Below are 27,080 nucleotides of genomic sequence, written 5' to 3'. Positions count from 1 at the left end.
CTAGTTCATATTTCTGCACAAGAAAAACATTTCAAAGCTCCATTTCATATAGGCTCATTGTACTCTGAAGCCAGATGGAATTCCATCCAATTCAGAGCTCTTGGAAGTTAATTTCCCAGCAAGATTTGATAACTCCAGAAAGTTAATTGCTTAATATACATATTTTTAAAGTCCTCTGAGAGCATAATGCTCTGTCTATAAAGTCTGCACTGTGTCAATAATGACAGTCACAAATAGTAGGGCTACAACCATGTCTGTGGGGCATGTGCAAGCACCTACATGTTTGTTCCCCCACCTGAATACAGTGTAGTGACACTGGGATAAGGAAAAGCTCAAAATGACACTAAGGGAAAGGATCCTGAACTGCAGAATTCATGGAAGGCTGAACTCTGATCCGATAATGGACAGACAGGACATGATATAAAAATCCATTTTGACACTATGAAATAGGATGCAAATGGCAAAAGAAAATGACAAAGACAAAAAGGCATCAGGTTAAGAAATATGTGGCACCACAACATATTTCTCATGCTGGATCACACAACAGTGAGTGATCAAGACACACTGATGCGTGTTTTCTATTCCTATCACCCCATCCATACCCTGGGCTGGGCCGGACACTGGATATAATCCTCAGAGCCTGAGAGATCAAGAGCAGGTCCCTATTGCACTGACTCATCTTAAAGCTCAGCTGCCTATTCTAGGACTTCTATTCTACACTCCCAAAGTTCAGATGGGCTGTGCCAGCAAGTACTTAAAAGTTGGACCTTTGGTCTGCAGAAGATATGCTTTTGTCTTTGGTTGTTTTTCCAGAGCCCCTGTAATTTTGTTAGGTGCCCTCCATACTTTTCTCCCTACTTTTTGGTTGGTTGGTTGTAATGTTTTTCCTCCTATAATCAGATCAGCTAACAACCCACTAAACTTATTTCACTGGGTACAAGACCTGTTTGAAGTGCATTCAGTGGTCAAGAATATTCTGAGACAATACCATTGAAAATTCTTTTCATTATGGAGCCTCTATTACCCTCTTATAGGAAGGAAGAAGTCAGAAAACCTCAGCAACACAACATAATCTTGTAGCACTAAGGCAGCATAGACGAAAGGTAACTTTCCCCGTGCTAAGTCTCCAAAAATCAAAACTAGCAGAGAAACAAGAGGAGCCAAAAAGAACTTCTGAGCACACACTACTACTGGAAGGAACCCAGATGATGGAGAAAATTTACTTAAGAGTCTCTGTCTCAAATCATCAGCCCCCGACACTGTCCTATTATCGTCTCATTCCTGTGAGGTATCTAACACAATTTATGAATCCTGGCCTGGTGATCAACATGGTAAATAGAGAGAGTGCTCACATTTTCTAGTGGCAGGTAGAATGGTCCGTGGGATGCTGGCTGGAGCTTCCTCTCGGTTCCATGCCCATTTATTCAAGTCTTCTTTTCAGTCCTTAATTTTACTCACACAGAATGATTTAACACAAATTCCTGAAAAAAATAACTAACTCAAACTACATTCCAATCGGACGGGAAGGGTAGATCAGATTCAGATGGGAGGATCAGAACATTCTAAGTCATGCACGTCTACAACAAAAGGAATGTCAAATGCAGATACTTACACTGGACTTAGGCCCTTTTTCACCTGTTATGGGAATTTCCACCCATGGTCTCTCCATTTGCTACTGTAGAAGGTTCATTAAAGCTCTTCTGGAGGTGTGGGGTGGGGGAGGGAGCTGACTCTCCTTTCTTCTCCAGCCAGTTATGAGATTCCCACTGCTTTCTTCAGCTTGAAAATGTAGGTAAGGGTTTGATGTCTGACTACAAATCATACTCACTGGAATCAAATCTTAAAAGAACTTCAAACTCTTTAAGGATTTCTGCCTGCTTTTTTTTTAAGGGTGCTGAGGGCCCTCCATGTAGATGCAGCACGCTTACCTAATAGTAGGGTTGAGATGTGAAGAAACCCACATGCTTCCCTAAACAAGCCGGGATGGATGCAGGGGAGTGGAGGCACAGTCTCGTTGGCAGAGTGGCCAAAGGCTCAAAAACAGTCAAAACAAAGAAACACCTCCTTGATGTAACTAGGAAGAAAAACAACTTTTGAATTCCCTTCCTCCCACCCCCCAGCATTTGCTCCTCCAACTTTCCACTAAAATATTGTCAACTGTAAACTACACTGAGTTTGCTAATTTCTCATCATCTTCAACTGTTCTTGGTCAGAATGACTGATGACGTATTTTTGGACAGTGATCTACTGATAGCATTTGTCATATTTGAGAAACAAAAAAGAATCCAGTGTTTTGGTGGATGGATAATTATAAGATTCTTGGATTTTTTTGCCCACTGCAAATAACTGGGTAGCTTGCCAAAATCCCTCCCCAACACACCCCATCACACCTCCAAGGAATGAAATCTTACTCTTGAAGATTCAGTGTTGACCATTTTCTTACTCCTTCAGATTAGTGTGGTTTCTGTTTCCAAAGCTAGTACTAAATCAAAGTCTTCAGGTTATACAAATAATTCCAAGTTATAAGTAGGTAAGTACCATATTAGAAGTATTTTTAGTGGAGGCCCAATCACTACTTTATTTCAAAACATGTTATCAAACCAACTTTAGGGCAGCCTTTGATTTGTGTGTGTTAGGCCTTAAGGGGATGGTGGGTTGGAGGCTGGCAGATGGAGGGTCCTGAAATTCTATTACCATTTCAAATCCTCATAAATGTGCTATGTGCTTTTGAGAGAAAGATAGTCCATTATTTTCATAAGCTTCTCAAAGGGGCCCATAGTTCTCTCAAAAGATTAAGAACCTGCTTAATATTAAATATTAAATTCAGGTCTTAGCAAGTAAAACAGAAATTCTTGAAACATTTGGGAATTACAGTGATTTCATATTCAGCTAGATCTTGACTTGACCTTGAGTAACCTAAAAGCTTCATTATTCCGAGTACTCTGGCCTGGAGTATTTATTCCTCAGGAAATCATTTCAGTTGTAAAACTTGAGTATCAAAATGGAATAAAATTCCCTAATATTTTGGTTCCTAATAATTTCATATCTTTTCCACAAATTTACTAATGAGTTCCTTTAGAAAATATCAAACTTAAATCCTTTCCATATAATTTACAGAAGTGATCATTGTTTATGCAATACTGAAACTGAAACAACATTTGCAATTTTTTATGCATATAAAAATCCTGAAGATGGGAAAGAAAGTACTATAGTATTTCTATAGAAAGGTTTTCCATAGAAATTCTCAAATTTAAAAACTTTGCATTGAAGCCTTCTATAAGAAAGTTGTTTTAAAAGTTTTGAATCTTGGATTAAAGTTTTCTCTTAAAATGTGGAGAGTAAGAATTTGGCTCACATTTATGAAATCTGAATGGGGCAAGTGTGCTGTTTTAAACTGACAAGTGTATACAACATAGTTAGTTTTTTGTTTTGTTTTCTGAAGTTTGTTACAAGCATTAGATTTTTCTCTTGGCATATTCAAGGGTCCTGCTTTCAAAATTTAGGCTATGTGCCGCTAATCAAAAATGAGCTAATTTCAAAAACAGCCACTGTATCTGAACAGTGCCTACTTTTCAAAAGGGCTAATATGCATCCTGAGTACACAAAGATACATGAATATGTATTTAAAGCAAAAGGTAGTCTATGCTGTGAATTTATAATACACAAATCTCTGCTTTATGTGTATTTACTTATGAACCTGCAATTTTCCAACATATATTCAGAGACCACGTCTTAACAACTCTAGGCAAGCCCTTATAGTGTACTCCTATCTGTTAGATGGAATATATGAAAAGAATACAGAAATTAACTCTGGCAGGTGCATTTATAAGCCTCCAGACTCTCAGGATTTTTTTTTTTTTAAGTAGCAATAAAAAAGCAGTAGAGAACTTATTGAAAGGTGAAAGCTTAAAGACTTTTCTGAAGGTAACGTCTCGTAGGCTACATTAAGGCTACTGGAAACTCCAGAAATATAAATGAGAAGGTTACTGACCAAAGACAAAATAAAATGCTTAGGTCACCGTAATTGGCAGCTCTGGTTTTGGGACTGACCCCACAGTCCTATTTTGTAGTTGTGGTGGTTTAGGGGTGGGGGGGATCTCCTGAAATGGCCTTTATTAGCTAGTACTGGCGCATGGTGGAAATGGTTGAAATTTGGGGAGCACTGATATGCCCTGATAATTCGGTGCCCGTAGTTCTGGTGGTAGAAGCATTACTCTGGTATAAAGCAGCAGGTCAGCATCAGGATAAAGGAAGGAGTCATCTCTTCACTACTCCCTAATGGGATGAAGTCCTGAAGCTGCCCTGGAAAGACAAGGGCCCTTGGCAGACACCAAGGTCAATGGTATTGGCAATTGGCAGCTTAATGTTCTTTGCTGAAAAAAGAAAATAGAAGAGTAAGGGAACATCTCTACAAAGAAAAAAAAAAAAAACTTATTTCCAGCACAATTTTAAAAGAGACTCAGTGAGTACCTCTTCTCCAACCATTACAGAAAAAGTTTGGGGACCAGCACACAGTTAAGCTACTTAAATTGCGTTAACATAGGACTTAATCATGCTATAGGATAGGATAAAAGCTCTAATCCTAAACATTAAGCATTGCATTAAATGGTTTAAAGGAACAACCTGCTTTGAGCTCTGCTCATCTATGCAAGGATTATATAATCTCAATGCCCTAGCTAAATTCCTAATGTTTACCTAACGTACTGGTTAAGCCTCCCCTAGAAGATGGGTTTCTTGGATTTATACTGAAATATGACCTTTTCCCTTCCACTTTATATGACTGCAGCGCTTCCTCTTGAGGCAGGAGCCTGTGAAGTCTAAATCAGGTACCACAGCCTTTTGCTGATGGCAGAACCCACAGTGATGCTTGGGTCCCCACGATCACCACTTACACTGGAGGCCCTTAACTGTATTCTGGAGATGTCTGTACTGAACACGACTTTGAAGATCCACCACAGAAAAAGACACAGACCACAACACAGAGTCAATGGTTTCTAAAATTATTCAGGTCACTACATATCACAGATAATTTTTGTTCTTCATCTATTCTTCTCACTTGGGCAGAAGATGGAGGCAGTGAGCACTGAATAGCAGTAAGGCAGCCCAGAGCTAGCTGAAGAATGACTCGCGATGAATGAAAGAGGCAGCAGGAATATCCAAACATAACCTCAAAACATTGAAATATTGCTAAAAAGCCTCTGTGAGGCTTTATAAAATGTATCAAGGAACGAAGCTCATATGAGAGTGATATTCTCTACATTAAATATCTCTCTGTATGTGCCTGGGTAACACATATATGCAGAGAAGCATATATCTACCTATGTGGCACACACATTTACTTAGGGAACACAGCCTGGCAATTAATTTGGAACTCAAATGACATGGTTACACATAGATCATAATTTCTAAACACAATGTTAGTAAAACAAAATTTATTTGTAAAACAGGACCTGTTATATAAAATGGCACACGATCAAGTTATACAAAAATACAAAATTTCTTTCTGATTACAGTTCTAGTTGCAAATGATAATTAGAAAGCATTCCTGGTGGTTTCCAAATAGCTGAGATTGCGAGCAAACGGAACAGGGGAGCAGCGAGAGTCCATGATGCTGGGATGTCCAAGTGAGTAGAACCTAATTTCCAAAATTCAAGACTTCCATCAGGTCACTTTGGAGGGACATCTCCTAAAATAGCTAGCTCCTAGAATGTCTTCTGTTCTGATACTCATCTTGCAAACTTTTTCCAATCCTAAATTTAGTTCCCAATGTCTCTTAGTGTCCAAAATCTATGAAACAGAAGGTATTCTGAATTTTCTTACATGATTTGCTCTCTCATCTATTTGGATAATTGTTAGTTACATAATTATATTTTTATTTTATTCCATTTCAGAGGATACAAAAAGAGTACAATGATACTGTCTGGCGATGTTAGATGTTAACTTCTGGAGGATTATTGTTTCAAAATAGCTATTCTCACAATGTTGGTTTCCCAGGTCTTGCCAAGATAAGAGCTCTTAACTGTGTGTGTTTTGTTTTGTTGTTGTTTTTTTTTAAAATCCAGACTCTTATTGCAAATATTCTGAAAAATCAGAAATATTACATGAGCTTTGAAAAGAAACCAAGGCATTTAGCAAATTTTAGCCTAGCTAGAGTAAAGAACACGGATACTAAAAAAAAAAAAGAAAAAAATACAATTTACCTTTTGCAGCAATTTAAAGGTCTAACCCTTTGAAAGCAAGCACATGAGCAAACCGCTGCTTTATTAAGCCCTAGTGACATTAATTGTATGCATTTCTATAATACCGGTCTAATTCACTGTCTACTTCTGGTAAGAGGCAATGCTTTCTTTCAAAAGATTCTTCTTCCATGGAATGATAAAATGCTGATGCTTTTTTTTTTTTTTTTGTACAGAGCCTGTATTTAGTGCAATAAGTTTAAAAAATCTGCTCTGAAATATTTACTTTACATTAACAAAAATAGCTTTTTTTAAAAAAATCGTAACAAAAAGGAGTTATCGCATAAACAGATCATGAATTATTCTTAGCAAATTACACTTTTTTTTCCTTAAAGCATTCACCATTACAATAAGCAGAACAATGGAATATTAGCCATTCATATCTGGTAAGCTTCAGAAATAAAAAAGAAAAACAACGAGAAACAAAAAAACCCCAAACCCATTCCCAAACAAAAAGAATATTCAACACTTGAGGATCAAAACATAACCAATTCTTCAGTTAAACATTGGAGAATTCTGGATACTTAATGAATTACGGAGGAGAGGAGCACCTGCCAGTATGGTTCCAGATTTTACAGCAAGTATTTGAATAAAATGGCCACTTAGCCTGGAGCCACTGAAGTTCCTTAGGAGCAGAAGCCCAAGCACTGGAATTTGCAATGCTTTGTGTTCCATGTTTCTCTCCCTTTTTTATTCCTCCCAGCATTACTTAATCCGCAAATCAATACACGGAAACTTAAAGGCTAAAGTTGCTGGGCGCCCCAGCTTCCCTTCAAATCAGTCACACCAATGTGTGGAGGGTGCTACTAAAGTAAGAAATGAAAGACAAACAAACTATAAGAACAAAGTTTGCATAAGAAAGATTATCTACCCTTTTCTTTTTAACCTACTCTCTTATAGAAGCTTAGGGTAAACTACAAATACCTGAGGAGTTGGTTACTTTTTAATGTTGGCTGACAAATGCATGAGCTATTATGAAAATTCCCATATTGAGTCCACTAGTATGTTTCTAAAAGTAAAATGACATGGCTTCTTTGATTGGGGAAAACTGATTGGAGTATCTCCTTATTTATCTGAAAGCATATGCCTAGTCTCGTCCCACTAGGACTTATGCATCAGTAAAGTAAGACCTTGATTTTATGCACACATCAGGGAAATCACCCCTGAATAAACTTTAGACAGAGAATTCGGTACAATCATTTTACCTAATTTAAATAACTAAAGTTAAAATCTCCTCTAAGTTATTAAAAATGTTAATCAGATATGAATCTTAACATTTCCATTAAGACAATTACAATTGAAAACATTAAATGACGGCAGTTGCCTTGTAAAAGCCACCCGTATGAAAGGAGTACATGTTTGACAAAAATAAGCATAAAAAAGGTATTAAATCCCTGTTCCTTTTCTCTGATTTTGGCTGATTATGTGTGTGTGTGTATATACATATACATATATATACACACATACATATACATATATACACACACCCACACACACAAATACATAGTTATGTGTATATATTGTTTTGGAATGTCAATGGGTTCCGTAACGGTCGGCTAGGTTCAAGCAGAACTTGCTCCCGAAGCCTAGAAAACAAAGTCATACAGAGTAGAATCTTAGACAATTACCATTAAAAGGAGATCATGAACGATGTTATAAATACATAGATGGTCACAAGCGGCAACAAAGCAAAATGGATTGAGAGCCCTTCTCCCCAAACCTATATTCCAAAGGGGTGCAATTCCTATGAATGTGGAAAGTCACACTTCTGGGTAAGCTCTGAGATATGCAGAGAATACGTCTCCTGCCTATGTTGCTGCAGTGTCCAGCTTTTTCCCCTCCCTTTCCTCTATAAATTCTTTCCTATAGGCAGAAGGCCAGAGTGTCTCCTTTAACTTCTACATCACATGTGATCAATTTTTCTAAAATAATTTTCAAAGATGCATAGGGTGACCTCACAAGCCTTCGAAGTTTCCTTATCTAGTGAGTTTCTCTCAAAAAAAAGAAAAAAAAAAAAAAAGAAAAGAAGAAAAAAGAAAAAAAGTCCATGAGGAAAACTGGAAGTACTTATATCTAGTTCAATGATTCCCTGTCAAAAAGGAAATTTAAATGCTCATTTTCTTCCCTGAACATTATTCTGTAGGCTAAAAGTAAATTCTAAAGTAAAATATCCACTAAGAAACAAGATAGACCAGTGAACTTAAACAGCAGGTTGTAGAGATATGGCAAAATAGGTATGATGCTTTCGTAGAACTTTCATCTATGGGAATAACATGTGAATTAAAACAAGCAAATACAAATAAGCAATACTAAATTCTACCAATCCTCAAACTTTAGTGAGGAATTTCTCAGGTAATTATTTAGGAACGCATCCAAGATGGTGGTCAACTCCAACCATGCTAATGAAAAAGCGGGATAAGAATTAGAGGTATTGATTATGCTTAAAGTATTTAACTACTCTGCGAGCAATATCTCAAATTCTCTCCTGCAATGTTTTTAAGCCATATAAAAACATCATTCTTAGGGATCAAATGCTGTAATGTTCAAAGACCAGAAGAACAATGCACATAAAAGAGAGATTTCCGGGACAGAGTGGAGAGTTTTGTCACTAATTTGCAAGCAATGAGATGATGAACAATATAAAATAAAAGCAAAAAATGAATGAAGATTTTAAAGCAGTATTTGAGTTAAGGGACAATAATTTAAAACTGAAAGCAATATTAGGGGAAAAAAATCTTTCTAAGTTCTTGGCTTCTGGTAGAATGCCACATAACTTGGGCAATTCTATTATTATTACCTATGAATTAGGGTTTTGGGGAGAGAAGGCATACTAGCCATCTGGTCTACCAGAATTTATCTCTCACTAAAGGATAATGCAAAAATACATGCCAATTCATGGTTCAAACTAAGCTAGTGTAGACCTCTACATATTTCTCCCTTTGGAAAAATGACTATTACTGACAAATGATTTAATAGAAGTGCCAACCACTGGAAAGACAAAGTGGTAGAGAGAAGAGGGTTTACATTTTAAGATTTTATATTTTACCTTTTTAAAGTTATAGGCTGGGAACCTTATTTACTGAACAAGTAAGATAAGCCAATAATGACACGAAGAAAGCCTTCCTCATTTACCCATGCCACCAGAAGGTTAGCAAGAATCTTTACTGCTTTCTCCTTTGGCCAGTGTCAAGTAAGAGGGATACAGAAAGGGTAGGGAAGGCAAGTAACCAGACCATGGGCATTGCTGATGGTGCTTCTTGCCCACTCAATGCAGTTCTGGCTAATGCATGCTTAAAACTAAAGAGCTCTACATCCTTTTACTTAAAATTAGAGTGATCTATATCTTTGGAAATAAACATTGAAGGTTTGACTTTATATCATCAGTGCTATTAAAAGCAACACCAAAATAGGCCCTGGAAGGGGGTTATGGAGAAAGAGTTTATATCTAAACATTCTGCTGAGGCTTCAATTTAGGTTGAATATGCAATTATTTTCCATATTCATATGCATATACATATGGCCTCCCCCACCACCCACCCTGCAACCTTAAACGAACCCATTTCCTTTACTCTTAGATACTTAAATGGGCTTGTTTTACATTATGTATTTCTCCAGATGGAGACCTATGAAATCAACCACTTACTAAACTAGAAAGAAGAAAGAGGAGTCTTAATCTCACGCTTTTGGAAGTTATGTGCAATGAGAAGTCATGTTATTTAAAATGTACCATTTAAGGAGGTAGGCAATTATATAATATTTTGAAGTCACATGCTCTTTAAGAACAATACATTTGTAAAATAAGCAGTAATTACACAAATATGTGTGAGAGACATCTGTCATTACGCAGAGGTGAGAATATCTGTGGGAAAAGCAACTCAGGATTCTCTTACACTGACTGAGTTGCTTTTTGTCAAATGGAAGTGCAGTACTTATAATACATACGTATCCCTGACCAGAGATAATTTATCCTTCTCACAATCAAGATGAGGTAAGAGAAGACCCGGTTGTCTTACTGAACAGGGAATGTGAGTGTTGATGGAAATAACCTTGTTTCCTACTGAAAAATAGCTGAAGAAACAAAGAAAGTACAATCCAGGCAACAGAAGAAAAAGTCAGCAAGGGATAAAAGACAGCAACAGAAACAAACCAATATTAAAAACGTGGGGGATATGAATTTTAGCAAGTTGAAAGGAATTATTATCACCTTCCAAAAATGACAAAAATCAAACTGTCAGTTCAAGTGTGCAACCAAATGTTCAGTCTGATGAAAACCAAACACTGACAGTTAAAAAGGAAAAAACAAACAAAACAAAACAAACACCCTCCACCCGAGAAATGGCAATTTTACTTTAGGGACAGAAACAGTCCCTCCCCACCAGGAGCACCGGAAAAAGACACTATTCCTTTCAGCTTACTTTTACAGAAGGTGGTCTCAGTTGTGACAAGAATTCTGCCATCCAAGTGATAGGTAAACACACAAACAGAAAGAGCAGCACATCCTGCGTGATACAGATAACAACAGCTTCTCCTGAAGAAGTGCAGTCAGTGAAGACAGAGAGAGAGAGGAAGTGAAAATGAAACTCTTGGAGGCCGGCCACCTCCTCATCTCCACCTACCATCGGTTTCAGCTCTCTGGCATCAGCAACGCCTCCCTTACCAGCTTCTTTCATTGCTTTTCTACTGTTTTCCACAAACTCCTGCAAAATAGGGACCAAATGGCATAAATTCTTAGGTCCTTCAGATTGTGGTTGGTAGATGAACCTAAGGAGCGTTTACATTTTGTATTCAATGTTAGTAAAGGGATGGCCTAAAAACATAGCAATAAATGATAGCTAGTATCACTATACAAGAGCTGCTAAGTTGGTGTGGGTAGGCAGCAATGTCAAGATAAAATCTTTTTTCCATACATTCACTGGGACCATCTCACTCAGGCTCAGAGAGAGAATGTTACTTCTATTTGGAAGAGAAAATATCTAATTATCTTTAAGAGGACTCTTTTCCCATAGATTATTGTTTTATTTGTTGTTTTACTTTTTCCATATCAAGGTTAAAGGGAATAACAAAGACTATTTTACTCCAGAAGGCCTGTCTTTAAAATAACCCTAGAATGTAAAAGAAAGCATCGATACTAAGCCCAGATTACTGTTTTTACCAAACCATAAATAAGCTACTTAAAAAAAAATGTCTATTTGGCTTTGAAATTACTCCATAAAGCAGGAAAACAGGAAGTTACAACCAGAACCTGTGGTCGAAAAGTAGTCAAAATGGGATTATACCCTGAAGGAAACATCTCTATCTTGTCAAAGTTTATGGAGCACTTCTCCATTCAATATACTCATCATTCTTACAGAAGAAAACTAAAAGAAGAAAAAGTGTATTTCTTTTTTTTACTCAACTTGTGATCAGAGGTTTAAAAAATAAAAACAAGTAATTCTTTTTCTTCTTCTTTTTTAAGATTTTATCTAAACCCACTGTGGGGCTCAAACTTACAACTCTGAGATCAAGAGTCACATGTTCTACCAACTGAGCCACGCAGCCATCCCCAAATTCTTCCAAATGCCTTCATCAGAAAGGAGATGGAATGCTCACAAGTCAAATTCCATCATGAAAACAACCAGTTAGAATTATAGTATAGACATTATGGAAATGTCCAAAATGTAGTTGATGGTGTTCTCAGTGAAAGATATTCAGTACCAAATACGTCAGCTAAATCATTTGGAATTTTTGTGACTGGGAGGGAAAAAAAAAGGAATCTGTTTTATTTATCAACACATTTTATTTATTTACTTATTTATTTATTTAAATATTTTATTTATTTACTTGAGAGAGATACAGACAGAGCATGAGAACGGAGGGTCAGAGGGAGAAGCAGACTCCCAACAGAGCAGGGAGCACAATGTGGGACTAGATCCTGGGACTCCAGGATCATGACCTGAGCCGAAGGCAGTCACTTAACCAACTGAGCCTCCCAGGCTCCCCGACACATTTATTTTATTTTAATTTTTATATTTTTATTTTTTTAAAGATTTTATTTATTTATTTGACAGACAGAGATCACAAGTAGACAGAGAGGCAGGCAGAGAAGTGGGGGGGGGTAGCAGGCTTCCTGCTGAGCAGAGAGCCCAATGTGGGGCTCTATCCCAGGACCCTGGGATCACGACCTAGAGCCGAAGGCAGAGGCTTTAACCCACTGAGCCACCCCAACATATTTATTTTAGACTTAACTAGATAAACCATGCTCCTGGAAGAGGACTTGTTATCTCAATGTCTAATGTTCAGTCTTCAACATCACCCACCCTTCAGATAGGAATATTTCACAGCTTACTAGCAAAGTACTATTATTAAGTATCCTTAATTTGGTACCATTTGACAGTGATAACAAGTATTTGAACCATTTAAGTAGGATTTCTAAATTTTAAAAAAATTTCTATTGAGATTCTACCATAGGGCATCTGCAGAGGCTACATAACTATAACATAACTATAAAGAATATGAATTTAATATCTTTATCTTTGGATCTTGATTTACAGAAAACAATACAGTCAGGGTCTGTTCATCTGTATTCATTATGAAACATCTTCAATTTGGCCTGGCATACTTAGGATAATGAGTTTTAATGGCGCTGACGGCAATAATATTTGGAAAGGTGATAGATCAAGAAATACAGGCAGGTACTACAACCTGGGAAGTCTTTGAGCTCCACTTTAGGAAAGGGCACTTAGAACATCAGTAGTCCAATGTTCCAATTCAAGGGCTAAAATGCAGGTTTAAGAAGTCAATTCTAATCCTTCTAATCGCAGAGAGGGAGGCAGGAGTCTGAAATAATGTGAATCAGGGCTACCTAATGGTTATTGCTCCAGCTATAAACAGTCCCATCCATGCCAAGAAGAGCTCCTTCCCTGATTTCCCCAAGACTAAGCTCATTCATGAGCACTATAGGTCTCATCCTGAATGACTCAGTTGCATACAATAGAAATGAAATACAGACAATGTCTTGCAAAAATTCTGAATCATATTTTTACCCCTAAAGCAGCTGAGGGCATTTGAAGTACTTACCATCAGCACTTTATCCATATAGAATTCTCTGCCAGGGCTCCCATCATTGTATTTTGTATCAATGGCAAAACACAAGAATAATACATCCACTACCATTTCATAAATGGACAGGAAGCAATGAGCGACTAGGAAAGCAAAGAGGCAGACGATGATCAGAGGCAGCACCCAGACTGTGTAATCTTGCTGGTAGTTGAGCAGCATAATCCCAGCCAAGCCTGTGCTGCAGACTATCAGCACCTGAAGCAGAGAGAACAAAGAGCCCATTTAATAGCCACTGTTTGTTCAACACGTGCAGATTTCAAGTTCCCTTCAATATTCTTAAATGATGGTTGCATACATTCATTCCACCTCAAGTTAAGAAGTATGTCATCCACACAGACCCACAGACACATACACATCTATATGTGTGTATGCATACACATGCTTATCACATAAACAAAACATCGTCCTTTAAACGCTCTGGTTTACATGAAAAAAGAGTCATGTTTTCCAAAGATTATGCTTATTCCTTAAAACTTCCCATATATATAGCACCTGTGGCCATTTTTAAAATAAGTGTACACATATTTTAGGAAATGACCCTATTAGCACTCAGAAAAAAATTATTGACATTCCGGGGCATTGCTATGTACTTCTAAGCACTTTTACATATATGAAATAGTATTATACATATGAATCATTAAAAGCTATTCATTAATATTTATAATATCACTATCAATGTTTTATAAACACTTAGTCACATAATTTCATCTTACAGGGGACTTAGAAATTTTTTTTTTTTTTTTTTTTTGGGGACTTAGAAAATTTGACCAGGTTCCTACATCTAGAGACTCCGATTGTTTTCTGGTATAAATAATGCTGCAACAAACATCTCTGAGAGCTTTTTCTTTGTTTCATATTTTATTTCACACAGAATACATGGTGAATTGAGTATGATTTGCCACGAAATTTAAATTTAGATTACCTGTGAGGAAAGAGGTTGCCACAAACATCCATCATAGAAGAATACAAGAAATAGCCAATTTGCTTATTGTCAAGAATGACCTACTCTGATCGTTTCCAGACAGCACTTGAAATTTCTTGTAGTTCTTTTACTATATTTTAGTTCAGCTTTTCAGTCCCTATAAATGGTTTATGGCAAACATCATCATTCCTCATTTTATAGACTGGGAAACGTGCTCAGAGACACTATGCAACCTGCCCAGGGTCACAGAGTAGAAGAGCAGGTACCACCTAAATCATGGTCTTATGATGCCAACTCCAGCATTCTTTGCAGGTAAAAACTCAGCAAATACTTGGATATGGATATAAAGCAGCAATAGGCTATACTGAATCCTAAACACAGTCTTGCTCAGCCCCTTGCTTGCCTTACCATCCATCATTAAGTAACAAAGGAAAAGAAAGAGTCCTCTAGAAACATAGCAGTCTTTCCCTGTCCAGTGCTGAGAACAGGCAGACTGAGAATTAATTCTCTTGCCTTTTCCTTTACTATTTATCCACACCAAAGCATCTCTCCTTCTCCATTATTTTAACCAAGAGTTATAATGCATTAGACGGAATATTGGTTAGGCTATAAGTTGACCCTTCTCGGATGATTTTAGGGAACAAATCTGGGTCTGCCCCCAATTTTGAAGACCCTTCACCATTTTTTGGTGGCAAACATTCAGGAATCCTCTCTTACCATTACTTTCTGTGGTGACTTCTACAGATAACTAATTATATCCATTTTCTTTCACGTTTTTTGGTTTTAGGATGAAATCACTGTTTTTGATATCTCTTCTTCAAATTTTTGAAATCCACCCTATAGAAGGACTTAGGTTCTTTATGCTCTCATTAGACCACTTAAAGTTAAGCCACATTTGAAATGTTAAAGTCAATTATAGGGAGAAGATGTGGCTCAGACAAACCAAACCAATGTTGAGATAAAAGCTGTTGAGGGGAAAAAAAAAAAAAAGCTGTTGAGGGGGAAGGATGGATACTGTCACTTTAGAAACAACTTCAAGAATTTATGATATTTAGGGGTGCCTGAGTGGCTCAGTGGGTTAAAGCCTCTGCCTTCGGCTCAGGGCATGATCCCAGGGTCCTGGGATCGAGCCCCACATTGGGCTCTCTGCTCCGTGGGGAGCCTGCTTTCTCTTCTTTCTGCCTGCCTCTCTGCCTACTTGTCATCTTTGTCTGTCAAATTAAAAAAAAAAAAATTCATGATATTTAGCTGAAAAGGTCAGAGAAGTGTAATAATTGCTTCCAAATATAATGAAAGGGCGTCATGCATTTATTCAAGCAGAGGATACATTAATGGCTCTCAAACGATGAGGGGTCTAGGTTATCACTTGGGGAATTCGAAAATAACACAGATTCCTGGGCCCTACCCCCAGAGTCCAGTTGGTTGGATCTAAGATGAAACCCAGCAAAATTTATTTAAAAAGTACCTCAGGTCATTCTGATAAAGTCCACAGCCTATAAGAAGTACTGGTCTATATCAATGGTCTCCATAGTGGGATATACACTAGGGATTGAAGGGGATTACCTAGGACTTCAAATTGTATTTCTCACTTATTGAAATTTTCTTTTGTACTATGCTTTATAATATATATTATTAAAAGCTGTACATATATTAATAAATGTAAATATATTAGGAAGTGTGCTCAAATTTTTTTTTCTAATAAGACACCTGATTTAAAAAGTTTAGACTCTCCTGTTCTATAGGATACATTATTGGTGATGCAACAGAAGAGATTCATACACAGGCCAGGATGTGAAAAGCACGAAGGAAAGGGTGCTAGTTTTGGAATCAGAAAGACATAGATTTGAATCACACAGAGTTAGTACTTCCTAGTTTGTGACTCCAAGCAAGTTCAAATTCAGGCTTTCTGAGTCTGTTTTTCTGTCTTTAAAAGAGACCTAAGAGTACACACATCCCGTAATTGTTAAAATAAGCATTCTGAAAGCATATAACACAGGGCTTGGCAATCTTTGTTTGTTTCTTCCTTTGACTTCCACTATAAATCTTGCATTATGATGCCCTTTCCACATAGAACTCAAGTTTTGAAAGATTTTGTTTACCAGTAAATAGCACCTATTTAAGTAATAATTCATATTCTCATTTTTAATTAATCAATGCCAAATAAACTGCCAATAACTAATGTTAGAGGTAGTATTATCAAATAGAGATGAAAAAATTTCACACAGAAGTGGAGAAACAGATTTTGTAGGGTTTTGGGTATAGTTTTATTTTTATTTATTTATTTTTTTTAAAGATTTTATTTATTTATTTGACAGAGAGATCTCAAGCAGGCAGAGAGGCAGGCAGAGAGAGAGGAGGAAGCAGGCTCCCTGCTGAGCAGAGAGCCCGATGCGGGGCTTGATCCCAGGACTCTGAGATCATGACCTGAGCCGAAGGCAGCGGCTTAACCCACTGAGCCACCTAGGCGCCCCAGGTTTTGGGTATAGTTTTATTGGGCAAATATGCATTATCTATAGGAGTTGAAAATGTTTAAATAGCTTGTAGATCTCTATTCTTACCTGGGAGGACCCTATAGACCAGTGATCACAGGTCACAAGCCACTAAATTAGAGGAGCTAAGATCCCTTCCAAATCTAATTCCATGAAATCACTTGGGTTCCACAGAAATGGAATCCAGGGCGTTGTCTTTTGTTTTCTTTTAAATTTAGGGTTTTTTTTTTTTTTTAAAGATTTTTAAAATTTTATGTATTTATTTATTTTAAAAGATTTTATTTATTTGACAGAGAGAGAGAGAGAGAGATCACAAGTAGGCATAGAGGCAGGCAGAGAGAGAGGGGGAGGCAGGCTCCCTGCTGAGTAGAGAGCCAGACGCGCGGGGCTCCATCCCAGGAACCTGAGACCATGACCTGAGCCGATGGCAGAGGCTTAACCCATTGAGCCACTTGGCACCCCTAAATTCAGGGTTTTACAAATGAAATGTTAAATTTTGAGACAATTTTGAATTCACATATAGTTGTAAGAAATAACAAAGAATGATTCTGTAAACCCTTTACCCAGTTCCTTTCAATGGTAACATCTTGTATACAGTACAATACCACAACCACAGTATTGACATTGACACAGTCAAGATACAGAACATTTCCATCATCACAAGGGTCCTTCATGTTAACCTTTTATAACTACTCCTATTCCTCCCCCAACCCCATCTCTAGCTGAGTGACCACAAATCTGTTCCCAATTTCCATAATGTTGTCATTTCAAAAATGTTATATAATCAGTTCAAGTCCCATGTTGAATGTAGTGCTTACTTAATTTAAAAAAAAAAAGGTATATAAGAATGTTACATAATGGAAAACATACAGTAGTTACTTTTCTGGCGTTGGTGTTTTCCACTCTGCACAATTATCTCATGATTAATCCAAGTTGTATATTATCAATAGTTCGTTCCTGACACTTTAATTTTTAAAAATGATTTTATTTATTTGAGCGAGAGTGAGCGAGAGATACAGAAAAAGAGTACACAAGCAGGGGGAAGGGTAGAGGGAGAGAGGGGATAAGCAGGCTCCCAACTGAGCAGAAGACTGATGAAGAGCTCAATCCCAGGACCCTGGGATAATGACCTGAGCCAGACAGCAGAAACTTAACAGACTGAGCCACATAGGTGCCTCTGTCTTTCCCCAGAGAAATTGGGGATTTCTGATTTCCCCACTTAAACTATCTACTGATCTGGGATTTCTGATTTCCCCACTTGAACTATCTGCTCAGAAACTATTTCTGCATACTAGCAACCACTTTTAGAAAGAAATGCTTTCAAAAGATTTACTGTATTCTGTGATCAGAACTATATATATATATTTTTAAAGATTTTATTTATTTATTTGACAGAGAGAAATCACAAGTAGGCAGAGAGGCAGGCAGAGAGAGAGGAGGAAGCAGGCTCCCCGCCGAGCAGAAAGCCCGATGCGGGGCCCGAACCCAGGACCTGGGACCATGACCCGAGCCGAAGGAAGTGGCCCAACCCACTGAGCCACCCAGGCGCCCCAGAACTATATTTTTTTTAAAAGAAAACTAAAGAATGTTTATCTCAGTATGTTGGAAACCCAGACTTTATTCTCCTCTCATTTTTTTTTTTCTTTTTGGGTATCTGGGTTAAAAAACAGTTTATCTTTCATGGGTATAAAAGTAATTTTTTTTACAGTGTTATGAATTTTATATTATTCAAATGTAAATGTTCCTGGAAAGCAATTTGGTAATGTACATCAAGAAACCTATTATGTACTCTGACTCATTAATTCTATTTCTAGGATTCTGGACTCAGAAAATAAGGATTGATGCAGGCAAGGATTTGTATACAAAAGTTTCTCTGTATCATACTTTATGTTAGTAAAATGAGAATAGTTTAACTATAAAAAATTAGAGGCTTAGTTAAATAAACGATACAATTGCATAACCACGTTTAAAACATTTTTAATAGGAAATACTCATAATATAAAGTGAAAAAGGGGATATAAAACTGCTTTTTCTACTAGATTTAAAATTTTCTTTATTGATTAGTGTATCACCAGTATCCAGAAAAGTTCCTAGCATATTACTAGTGGGCACCCTAGGATATTTGTGGAATGAAAAAAATGATAAAACCAAAGAAAAATTTTGATATGGGCTGCTCAAAAACTCAAAGTCAATTTTAAAACACTGTATCTCATCACCTCTATATTTCCCCATTATGAGAAATGTGTATTTCATATAGAGAACTTATTTTATTATGATAAAGCAGGGGAAGGGGTTTGGAATCACTCGTATTTCCTTTCTTTCTTTCTTTCTTTTTTTTTTTTAAAGATTTTATTTATTTATCTGACAGACAGAGATCACAAGTAGGCAGAGAGGCAGGCAGAGAGAGAGGAGGAAGCAGGCTCCCCACGGAGCAGAGAGCCCGATGTGGGGCTCGATCCCAGGACCCTGGGATCATGACCTGAGCCGAAGGCAGAGGCTTTAACCCACTGAGCCACCCAGGCACCCCAGGAATCACTTGTATTTTCAATATCCAAAGATAATCATTAACATTTTGAGATAGTAATTCTTTCTCATATGTACATCCTTTATTTTTTTTTTTAAAGATTTTATTTATTTATTTGTCAGAGAGAGAGGAGCTAGAGAGAGCACAGGCAGAGTGGCAGGCAGAGGCAGAGGGAGAAGCAGGCTCCCCGCCAAGCAAGAAGCCCGATGTGGGACTCGATCCCAGGACGCTGGGATCATGACCTGAGCTGAAGGCAGCTGCTTAACCAACTGAGCCACCCAGGCATCCCTCTCATATGTACATCCTTAAACAGTACTTAACAGTGATAGTCAAGTCAGTCTTTTCACTTGTCATATTATATGTAAAGATCACATTATAAACTTTTAATAAAAACATGGTCTAACAACAGGTGAATAACAGTTTGCTATTATTTCTAACCATTTCTCTATTGGTAGGCAGTAGATTGTTGGCGATTACTAACTATTAGAAATAATGTTGTATTTTTCTGTATTTAGGATTATATCTAGCAGTGGTTTACCATAAACAGAATTACTGAATCAAAAGACTTAAAAAAAAAAAGTCCAAGGGCAAACTTAAGGTTAGCACATAGTGACTGCAAACTGAGAAGTCAGACAGATGTTAAGTTTGAACTCCAGCTCTGCCACATTCTAGTCCTTTAAATTTGGGCAACCTATCTAGTTGTCTAAACTTGAGTTTCCTCTGCTACAAAATGAAGGAAACAGCAGCGGCTCACATTCTAGGAGAGGACGAATAACACTTTCCATGAAGTACATTCCTCAGTACCTAATATGGAGCAAGTGTCTCCATCAGAGTTTACTAAAATCACCATTATGATCAAATGCTGCCCCTGAGAATAACTTTCTGTTATTTCTCTATATGGCTTCTCTTCTATTTTACCTGCTCTGTGTACATATGTTCGTATTTTAAGCTGCCTCATATCCTTCTTAGTAGTGGGGATAAATTATAAATATGTAAAACATAAAATAAACATAAAATCTGAAGGCTTCCTAAATTAGTCATATAGCATAAAAATAATAGCAATAGTTAATAAGAGTGTCGAACGCTATACTCAGTCCTTAACATGGACTGACTCATTCAATCCTTACTATAAAACATTTCCTGTTGTAAAAACATGACAAGAACAAATCCAAGTTTAATTTAATTTAATCCAAGTAAGTTTAATTACAGATTTTCAAAACAACTGCATGGTTTTATAATTCTTTTTAGATGACAGCTGCCTGAGAACTAGACACCATACCATGGTATCTTGGCCTCTCTACACCAAGTATTTTTTCCTTTTTATTTTTTTTTAATTTTTTTAAATTATTTTTATTTTTTTTAAAGATTTTATTTATTTATTTGACAGAGAGAGATCACAAGTAGACAGAGAGGCAGGCAGAGAGAGAGAGAGAGAGGGAAGCAGGCTCCCTGCTGAGCAGAGAGCCTGATGCGGGACTCGATCCCAGGACCCTGAGATCATGACCTGAGCCGAAGGCAGCGGCTTAACCCACTGAGCCACCCAGGCACCCCTATTTTTTCCTTTTTAAAAACATTTTCAAAACACAGTGGCTGGAGGAACCTAAGTGTTTAGTAGTAAGAGAATGTCTAAGAATAGCATTTGATAAAATACTGCCCATCATGATCATGAATTCTTATGAAGATTATCAAAGCAACAGGAGAACTGGATACAATGTAATATAAAGTGCAAAGGGCAGAACAAACTGTTAAGTATGCTATGATTGTTACACTATAGAAATATAAGTCTATGAAAAAATACTGGGAGGTAATATATAAAAGTGATGTTATTAGGTTATAGGGAAGTCAGCTTAATTTTTCAAAATTTCTGAGTATTTTATGGTTTGAACTAGAGATACACAGAAATCCAAATATAATGTTATTTATTCTTCTGCAGATTTTAATAGTATAGAAAAATTACCTTTTTTCAGACACTTTAAGGACAGGTAAGTCTCATTCCCACACAGCTCTGTTTTAAAGGCATTTATATACAGTAACAGTGAGAGCCAACATTCATCGAGAACTTACAAGGTGTCAGGCACTGTCTTAGGTACACTACGTGTATTAGCCAGTCTAATTCTTACAACCCTAGGGGTTTGGCTCTATTATTATCCCACTTCCATAGATGAACAAACTGAGGCACAGAATGGTTATGTACTCTGCTTCAGGTCACATAGTGAGAGAGCCAGGATTTAAATCCAGGCAGTCAGGCTCCATATACAGCACCTCTAACTACTAAGCAGACTATTCCTGAGTTCTGTACAGATCAAAGTATGTAAGGAGAAACATGGACATATTATTTGACTGCTATCTCAGTTTTCCCGTCTGTAAAATGAGGATAGTAACAGAACTTCCTTCACAAATTTCTTGTTAGGATTAAATGAGCACCATACATGTAAAGTACTTAGAAGAGTGCCTGACATAAATTAAGGGCTTTTTAAGTGCTTCTTTTATATTACCTATATTACTTTAAGTTTTTTGGTGGGCTAGATATTTTTCAAATGAAAAAGCAAACACATATATATGCAAAAATTCACTATGTCTCAGGTAACCGATGTGGTCTTACCTTGCCTAGGAACAACATGAAATCCCCCACTGTGTTGATGGCAGCCACCCGTAAAGCATTCTCCACAAGAATGACAAAGGCATCCTTCGCAGAGGTGCAGAAGTTGGTGCTATTGATAGCTGTGGCTGTGTATGCATTCTGCACAAAAGCAAAAAATGGTATTTTCATCAGTAAATGTAATTTTGCTCTGTTAAGATATAAACCAAATACAGTTAAAGCACAGCTTGTGAAAACAGTTCCCAGTTAAACCCATGGCTCTGGTAAGGTACAGGTTAAAACTCAGCACAAGGAATATTAGACAAAAAAAAACCCCCAAAACCCAATATGGTAAAAAAGCTTTTCAGTTGGCTTATTTCAGTCTTTTTAAAACACTGATATTTATTAAGGCACACAAACCTTTCCAACATCCATTAACTTCTTCCCCGTCTTAGTAAATCAAACATAATTTAACCTTTCCTAGATGTCTTAGGTTCATCACTGTGAATATCAGGGATGCATTATTACCATTTCAGTGATGCTTTAAAAGCCATACAAATAGATAAAAGGCATAAGGATGCGTGCTGTTTTATCTGGAACACCTACCATCTCCTCTTGGTGCTTTCGTCTGTGCTGCCACTTCTCACAATTTTTGTAGTAGACAGCTATTTGCTGCCCAATACACCCCTCCCTCCTGGGAGCAGGGCCCCAAGTCCCCTTTGAGAAAAGAGTCCTTCCCCCTTCTCTTAGAGTCTGAGTGGGGGACACTACCTCTAGCTCTTGGGGCAGGCCCTGATTGAGGTAAGCCAAACAGCCTGTTCTACCCAGCTCCACAACGCCGGGTTCAGGAACTGGGACATAAACTAATAGAGCCAATGAAAGCCAAAGATGTTCCCTGGGGCTTCTGGGGAAAAAGAAGTCTCCTTCTTCCATAAGAGCTCCTGACAAAGCAGGTCTCTCATTTTCCTGGAGAGCAAGGTGTGAAGGGATGAACTGCCAGGGCTGTTTGGCCAACATAATCGGAAGAGCCTGAAGCTGCTGGAGCTTACAACATGAAAGGGAGGGCAAGGCTACCATCATGGAAGCAAGAGCAGAGAGAAACCAGGGACTTGTACTTGGTGACAATGTTTGCACGATTAGGAACTAGCCACATTTTTGGACTTTAGCCTAAGAAGCTAATAAATTGCTAAGAATCTCTCTTCTCTCCCCCTCCCCCTTTCTCACTTTCTCTTTTTTAGGCCAGATGGAGCTGGCTTTCTGTCCCTTGTAGTACTGAGTCCCAGGTGACACACTTTTATTCAATTATACCTGCTTCTGCTGCTCCGTGTCCTCTCTGACCCTCTGTCACAGACTCTGATTTTTTTTCCCCTTTGTACAGTGCATTCTAGAATAGGATTGACATTTTCTGGGAAATGTGAATACATGCTAGAACATCAAATACATCTGAGTCGTAGGAAGGGAAAGTATGTAGGCTTTGTGGCTAAAACTTATAATCCCGATGAATTTTTGGTTTAGTGTGGACTTAAATTGTTGGTGAGTCCAAAATGTTCAAGTTGTTGGAAAACTGCTGCACACGAAGGGCTTACTTTACATTGTGTTGTCTGTGAAATTTTGTTTTCTTTTTTTATTTTTATGTATTTATTTATTTATTTAAAAGGTTTTATTTATTTGATAGAGAGAGAGATCACAAGTAGGCAGAGAGGCAGGCAGAGATAGAGTGGGAAGCGGGCTCCCTGCTGAGCAAAGATCCAGATGCGAGGCTCGATCCTAGGACCCTGAGATCATGACCTGAGCCAAAGGCAGAGGCTTAACCCACTGAGCCACCCGTTTTCTTTCTTTAAAGAGTTTATTTATTTATTAGAGAGAAAGAGAGCAGGAGTAGGGGGAGGGGCAGAGGGAGAGAGAGAGAGAATCTCAAATAGACTCTCTACTGAGCGTGGAGCCTGATGCCGGGCTGAATCTCATGACCCTGAGATCATGATCTGAGCCAAAGCCAAGAGTCAGATGCTCAACCAACTGAGACACCTTAGGTGCCCCTGTAAAGTCTTCTTCTTTCTTTCCCTTTTTATTATTTTTTTTAAAGATTTTATTTATTTGAAAGAGAGAGAGAGCACAAGCAGGATAGAGGGAGAGGGAGAAGCAGACTCCCTGTTGAGCAGGAAGCCCAATGCAGGGCTCGATCCCAGGACCCTGGGATCATGACCTGACCCAAAGGCAGACACTGAACTGACTGAGCTACCCGGGGTCCCATTTTTTTTTTTTTTTAATTGAAGTATAGTTGACACATCATGTTACATCAGTTTCAGCTACACAATAAAGTGACTCCACAACTCTGTAAGTTATGCTCTGCTCACAAGTGTGGCTACCGTCTGCCACCACACAGTATGACAACACCACTGACTATTTTCCCTACGTTGTACATTTCATCTCCATGACTTATTTATTCTGTAACTGGAGGCCTATATCTCCCACTCCCATTTAAACACTGAGCTTGGGAGATACAATCTTTATTTTATGAATGTTCCTCTTGAACGCTTGTTAGTTAATAGGAATTTGGTATGAAGATGAAGTCTGAGTCACCAAAAATTTGTTGCCATTACACAATTAAATTCATTGTTTAAAAATACAGAATATTTTAGGGCCAAGGAAAGAAGACTACACTGAGTAGGACACTAATTTTTCACCAAGGGAGCAGTATATAATGATGCTCTTTGAGAAAGACAGTATGATTTTGCTATATATAACTCCACTAAACAAATTGGGGTAATTTATTATCGGAACATACTACTACATTATGTTCGCAGTTCTTTTTATCTCAAAAGCTAATATACAGAGTCTTTTAAGGAAATGATACTATTAAATTGTTCTGGTAGCAATAATTTGCTGCTTGCTCTCATATATTGTCATCAGCCAGTGTTTCTTATCAGTTCAAAGACAGCAGGCACCAAAGAGTTAATCACCTAACTGCAGTGGTCTACATTTCTTTATCTACAAAGCTTCTTTTCAAATATTCTGCCAAATGCCTCAATGACATAAAAATAAACTATACTTTTTTTTTTAAAAGATTTTATTTATTTATTTGACAGACAGAGATCACAAGTAGGTAGAGAGGCAGGCAGAGAGAGAGGAAGGGAAGCAGGCTCCCTGCCGAGCAGAGAGCCCGACGCAGGACTCGATCCCAGGACCCTAAGATCATGACCTGAGCCAAAGGCAGCAGCTTAACCCACTGAGCCACCCAGGCGCCTGAAAAATAAACTATACTTTTGATCTTACGTAATTTTAACTCTGCTGAAAGATAATGGAGAAGAACTTCTCAGGCCTGATCTATTCTCAAAGAACCAATACAGTTCCCTCCATACTCAAAACAAACAAAAAACAACAAAAAAAGAGTTTAACAATTTATTCTAAAGCAGAGGTTGAAAAACTCCCACCTGTGCACCAAATCTGGCCTGCTGCCTACTTCTGTAAATAAAGTTTTATCAGAACACAGCCATGTTCATTTGCTTACATGGCGTTTATGGCTGTTTTCAGGCTACAATGGCAGACCTGAGCAACTGTGACAGAGTCTATATGGCCACAAAGCCAAAAATATTTATTATCTGTTCCTCGACAGAAAAACTTTGCTGATCCCTGTTCTTGAGTACTGCCCAGGATCAATATCACCCTTGTCTACAGCCTACAGAACCCATCTTCTTATCCCTTCAATCTTCTAGTACCTTCCTCTACAACTTCAAAGTCTTCCAGCATCTTTCACTAAAATGCTTCAGTTCAACGACAGACAGATGTCTGTAATGATTTGAAATAGAACATCCCATAAGGAAAATACCTTACTTCTGCTATCCTAAGACATGATCAAGAAACAAATGTCAGTTACTTAATAATAGGTTTTCAGGGGAAGATACCCTGCCACATTAACTATATATTGATTATGAGATGCTTTCTGAAGTTAAAAAAAAAAAGCATTATGATATCTAGAATCAAAGATATTGGATAACCCATTTAAATCAAATAGGTAGTGTCTTAAATTTCACCTCCTCAATAAGGATCAACGACTCACTCTTAACTATGCTATTCTCCCCTTTCCAGTTTGAAAAGGATCTTCTTTGAAAGAGACAGAAGCAAGAGAGGACCCACATACCTCCAATCTCTCTCCTCTAGCATCAGACCAGCTGACTCAGAGAAGGCCTAACATCTCCAAACTAAACCATAAAAGCTTTTCTGTTTTTCAATAATTTCAGAAGAAATTATTATTCCTCCTCTCCTGCTTCCTTCTTCTCTCCCCATGCTGCCTCACCCATCCCATCTACATTTAGAGCAGAAGCCTATTTGTGGACATGGAAGAAGGCAGCAACAATTTTTCTCTACTCCTAAGTTTCAGGGCTGGATATGCTCATAGAAATTTAGCTTTCTTGGCAATATTCCTACAGATCTGTGCAACTCCTTTGTATTCAACCTAGCCGAAAAAAGTTAAGTGGATATTTTGTAAGCTCTTTCTCCCACTCCCAAGGCAGAAAGATGAGCTGCAGGTGACACACACAGGTCAGGATGACCTCTTCAGGAGGAAAATTGTGCTACAGATCACAGCAGGCCAGTGAAAATTTCCTTCTACTTCTATACCTCCTAGTCTGAAAGGATTCACGCTAAGGTGCTCAAGAAATTCTGAGTTCTTTGTGCCTTTCCCTATTACTATTCTCTGAAATTTCTGCTTAACTACTTGGTTGAGATTTTTCCAGCCCACCTCCTTTCTCACACAGCCTTCCAGATCTTTAGTAAACCGCCCACAGAGAGGCATCAATGATTAACATTTAGTGAGTGCTCAAAATGTGCACAGGCAGGATGGAGGCTTTAAGGCTATATAACTCCCAGAAGCAAGATAAAGGTGATCACCCTCCAGGAAGCATTTTAAAAGGATGACTGTTAGGCCCAAGTGGTCCTGGTAATATTTGTGTGTGACAGGATGAGGTGAAAAAGTCCTGGTCACATGGAAGAAAATGTTGGGGTAGAAGGTCACCACGTAGATAACCCAGGTCTGTTTGGCCACATGTCCCAGAATACATCTACATTTCTGTACCTTTCCTTTCTTCACTTACAGACTTAAAAATTCTCTTCAAATTTAAAGCCCCTTTAGGGGGCGCCTGGGTGCCTCAGTTGGTTAAGCAGCTGTCTTCGGCTCAGGTCATGATCCTGGAGTCTTGGGATTGAGTCCCGCATCCAGCTCCCAGCTCTACAGGGA

The 27,080-nt window shown here is 37.9% G+C and overlaps 1 protein-coding gene across 3 annotated transcripts in view; it reads right to left on the bottom strand.

Moving 5' to 3' along the window:
* Positions 1 to 27,080, bottom strand: part of SLC44A1 (solute carrier family 44 member 1) — a 203,236-nt gene that overhangs the window by 41,160 nt on the left and 134,996 nt on the right. Inside the window, exons 13-16 of one of the 3 annotated variants that reach the window (XM_047699921.1) lie at positions 21,872 to 22,009; positions 13,293 to 13,529; positions 10,853 to 10,933; positions 6,055 to 7,822 (exon numbers count right to left, since the gene is read on the bottom strand). In XM_047699921.1, the coding sequence (XP_047555877.1) occupies positions 7,799 to 7,822; positions 10,853 to 10,933; positions 13,293 to 13,529; positions 21,872 to 22,009 (480 nt within the window). In that variant the 3' untranslated portion in view covers positions 6,055 to 7,798. The other 2 variants (XM_047699922.1, XM_047699920.1) reach the window with 2 other exon arrangements.

Source organism: Lutra lutra, chromosome 13 (genome assembly GCF_902655055.1).
Source record: "Lutra lutra chromosome 13, mLutLut1.2, whole genome shotgun sequence".
Classification (NCBI taxonomy): domain Eukaryota; kingdom Metazoa; phylum Chordata; class Mammalia; order Carnivora; family Mustelidae; genus Lutra; species Lutra lutra.
This window is presented reverse-complemented; position numbering and strand designations above follow the sequence as displayed.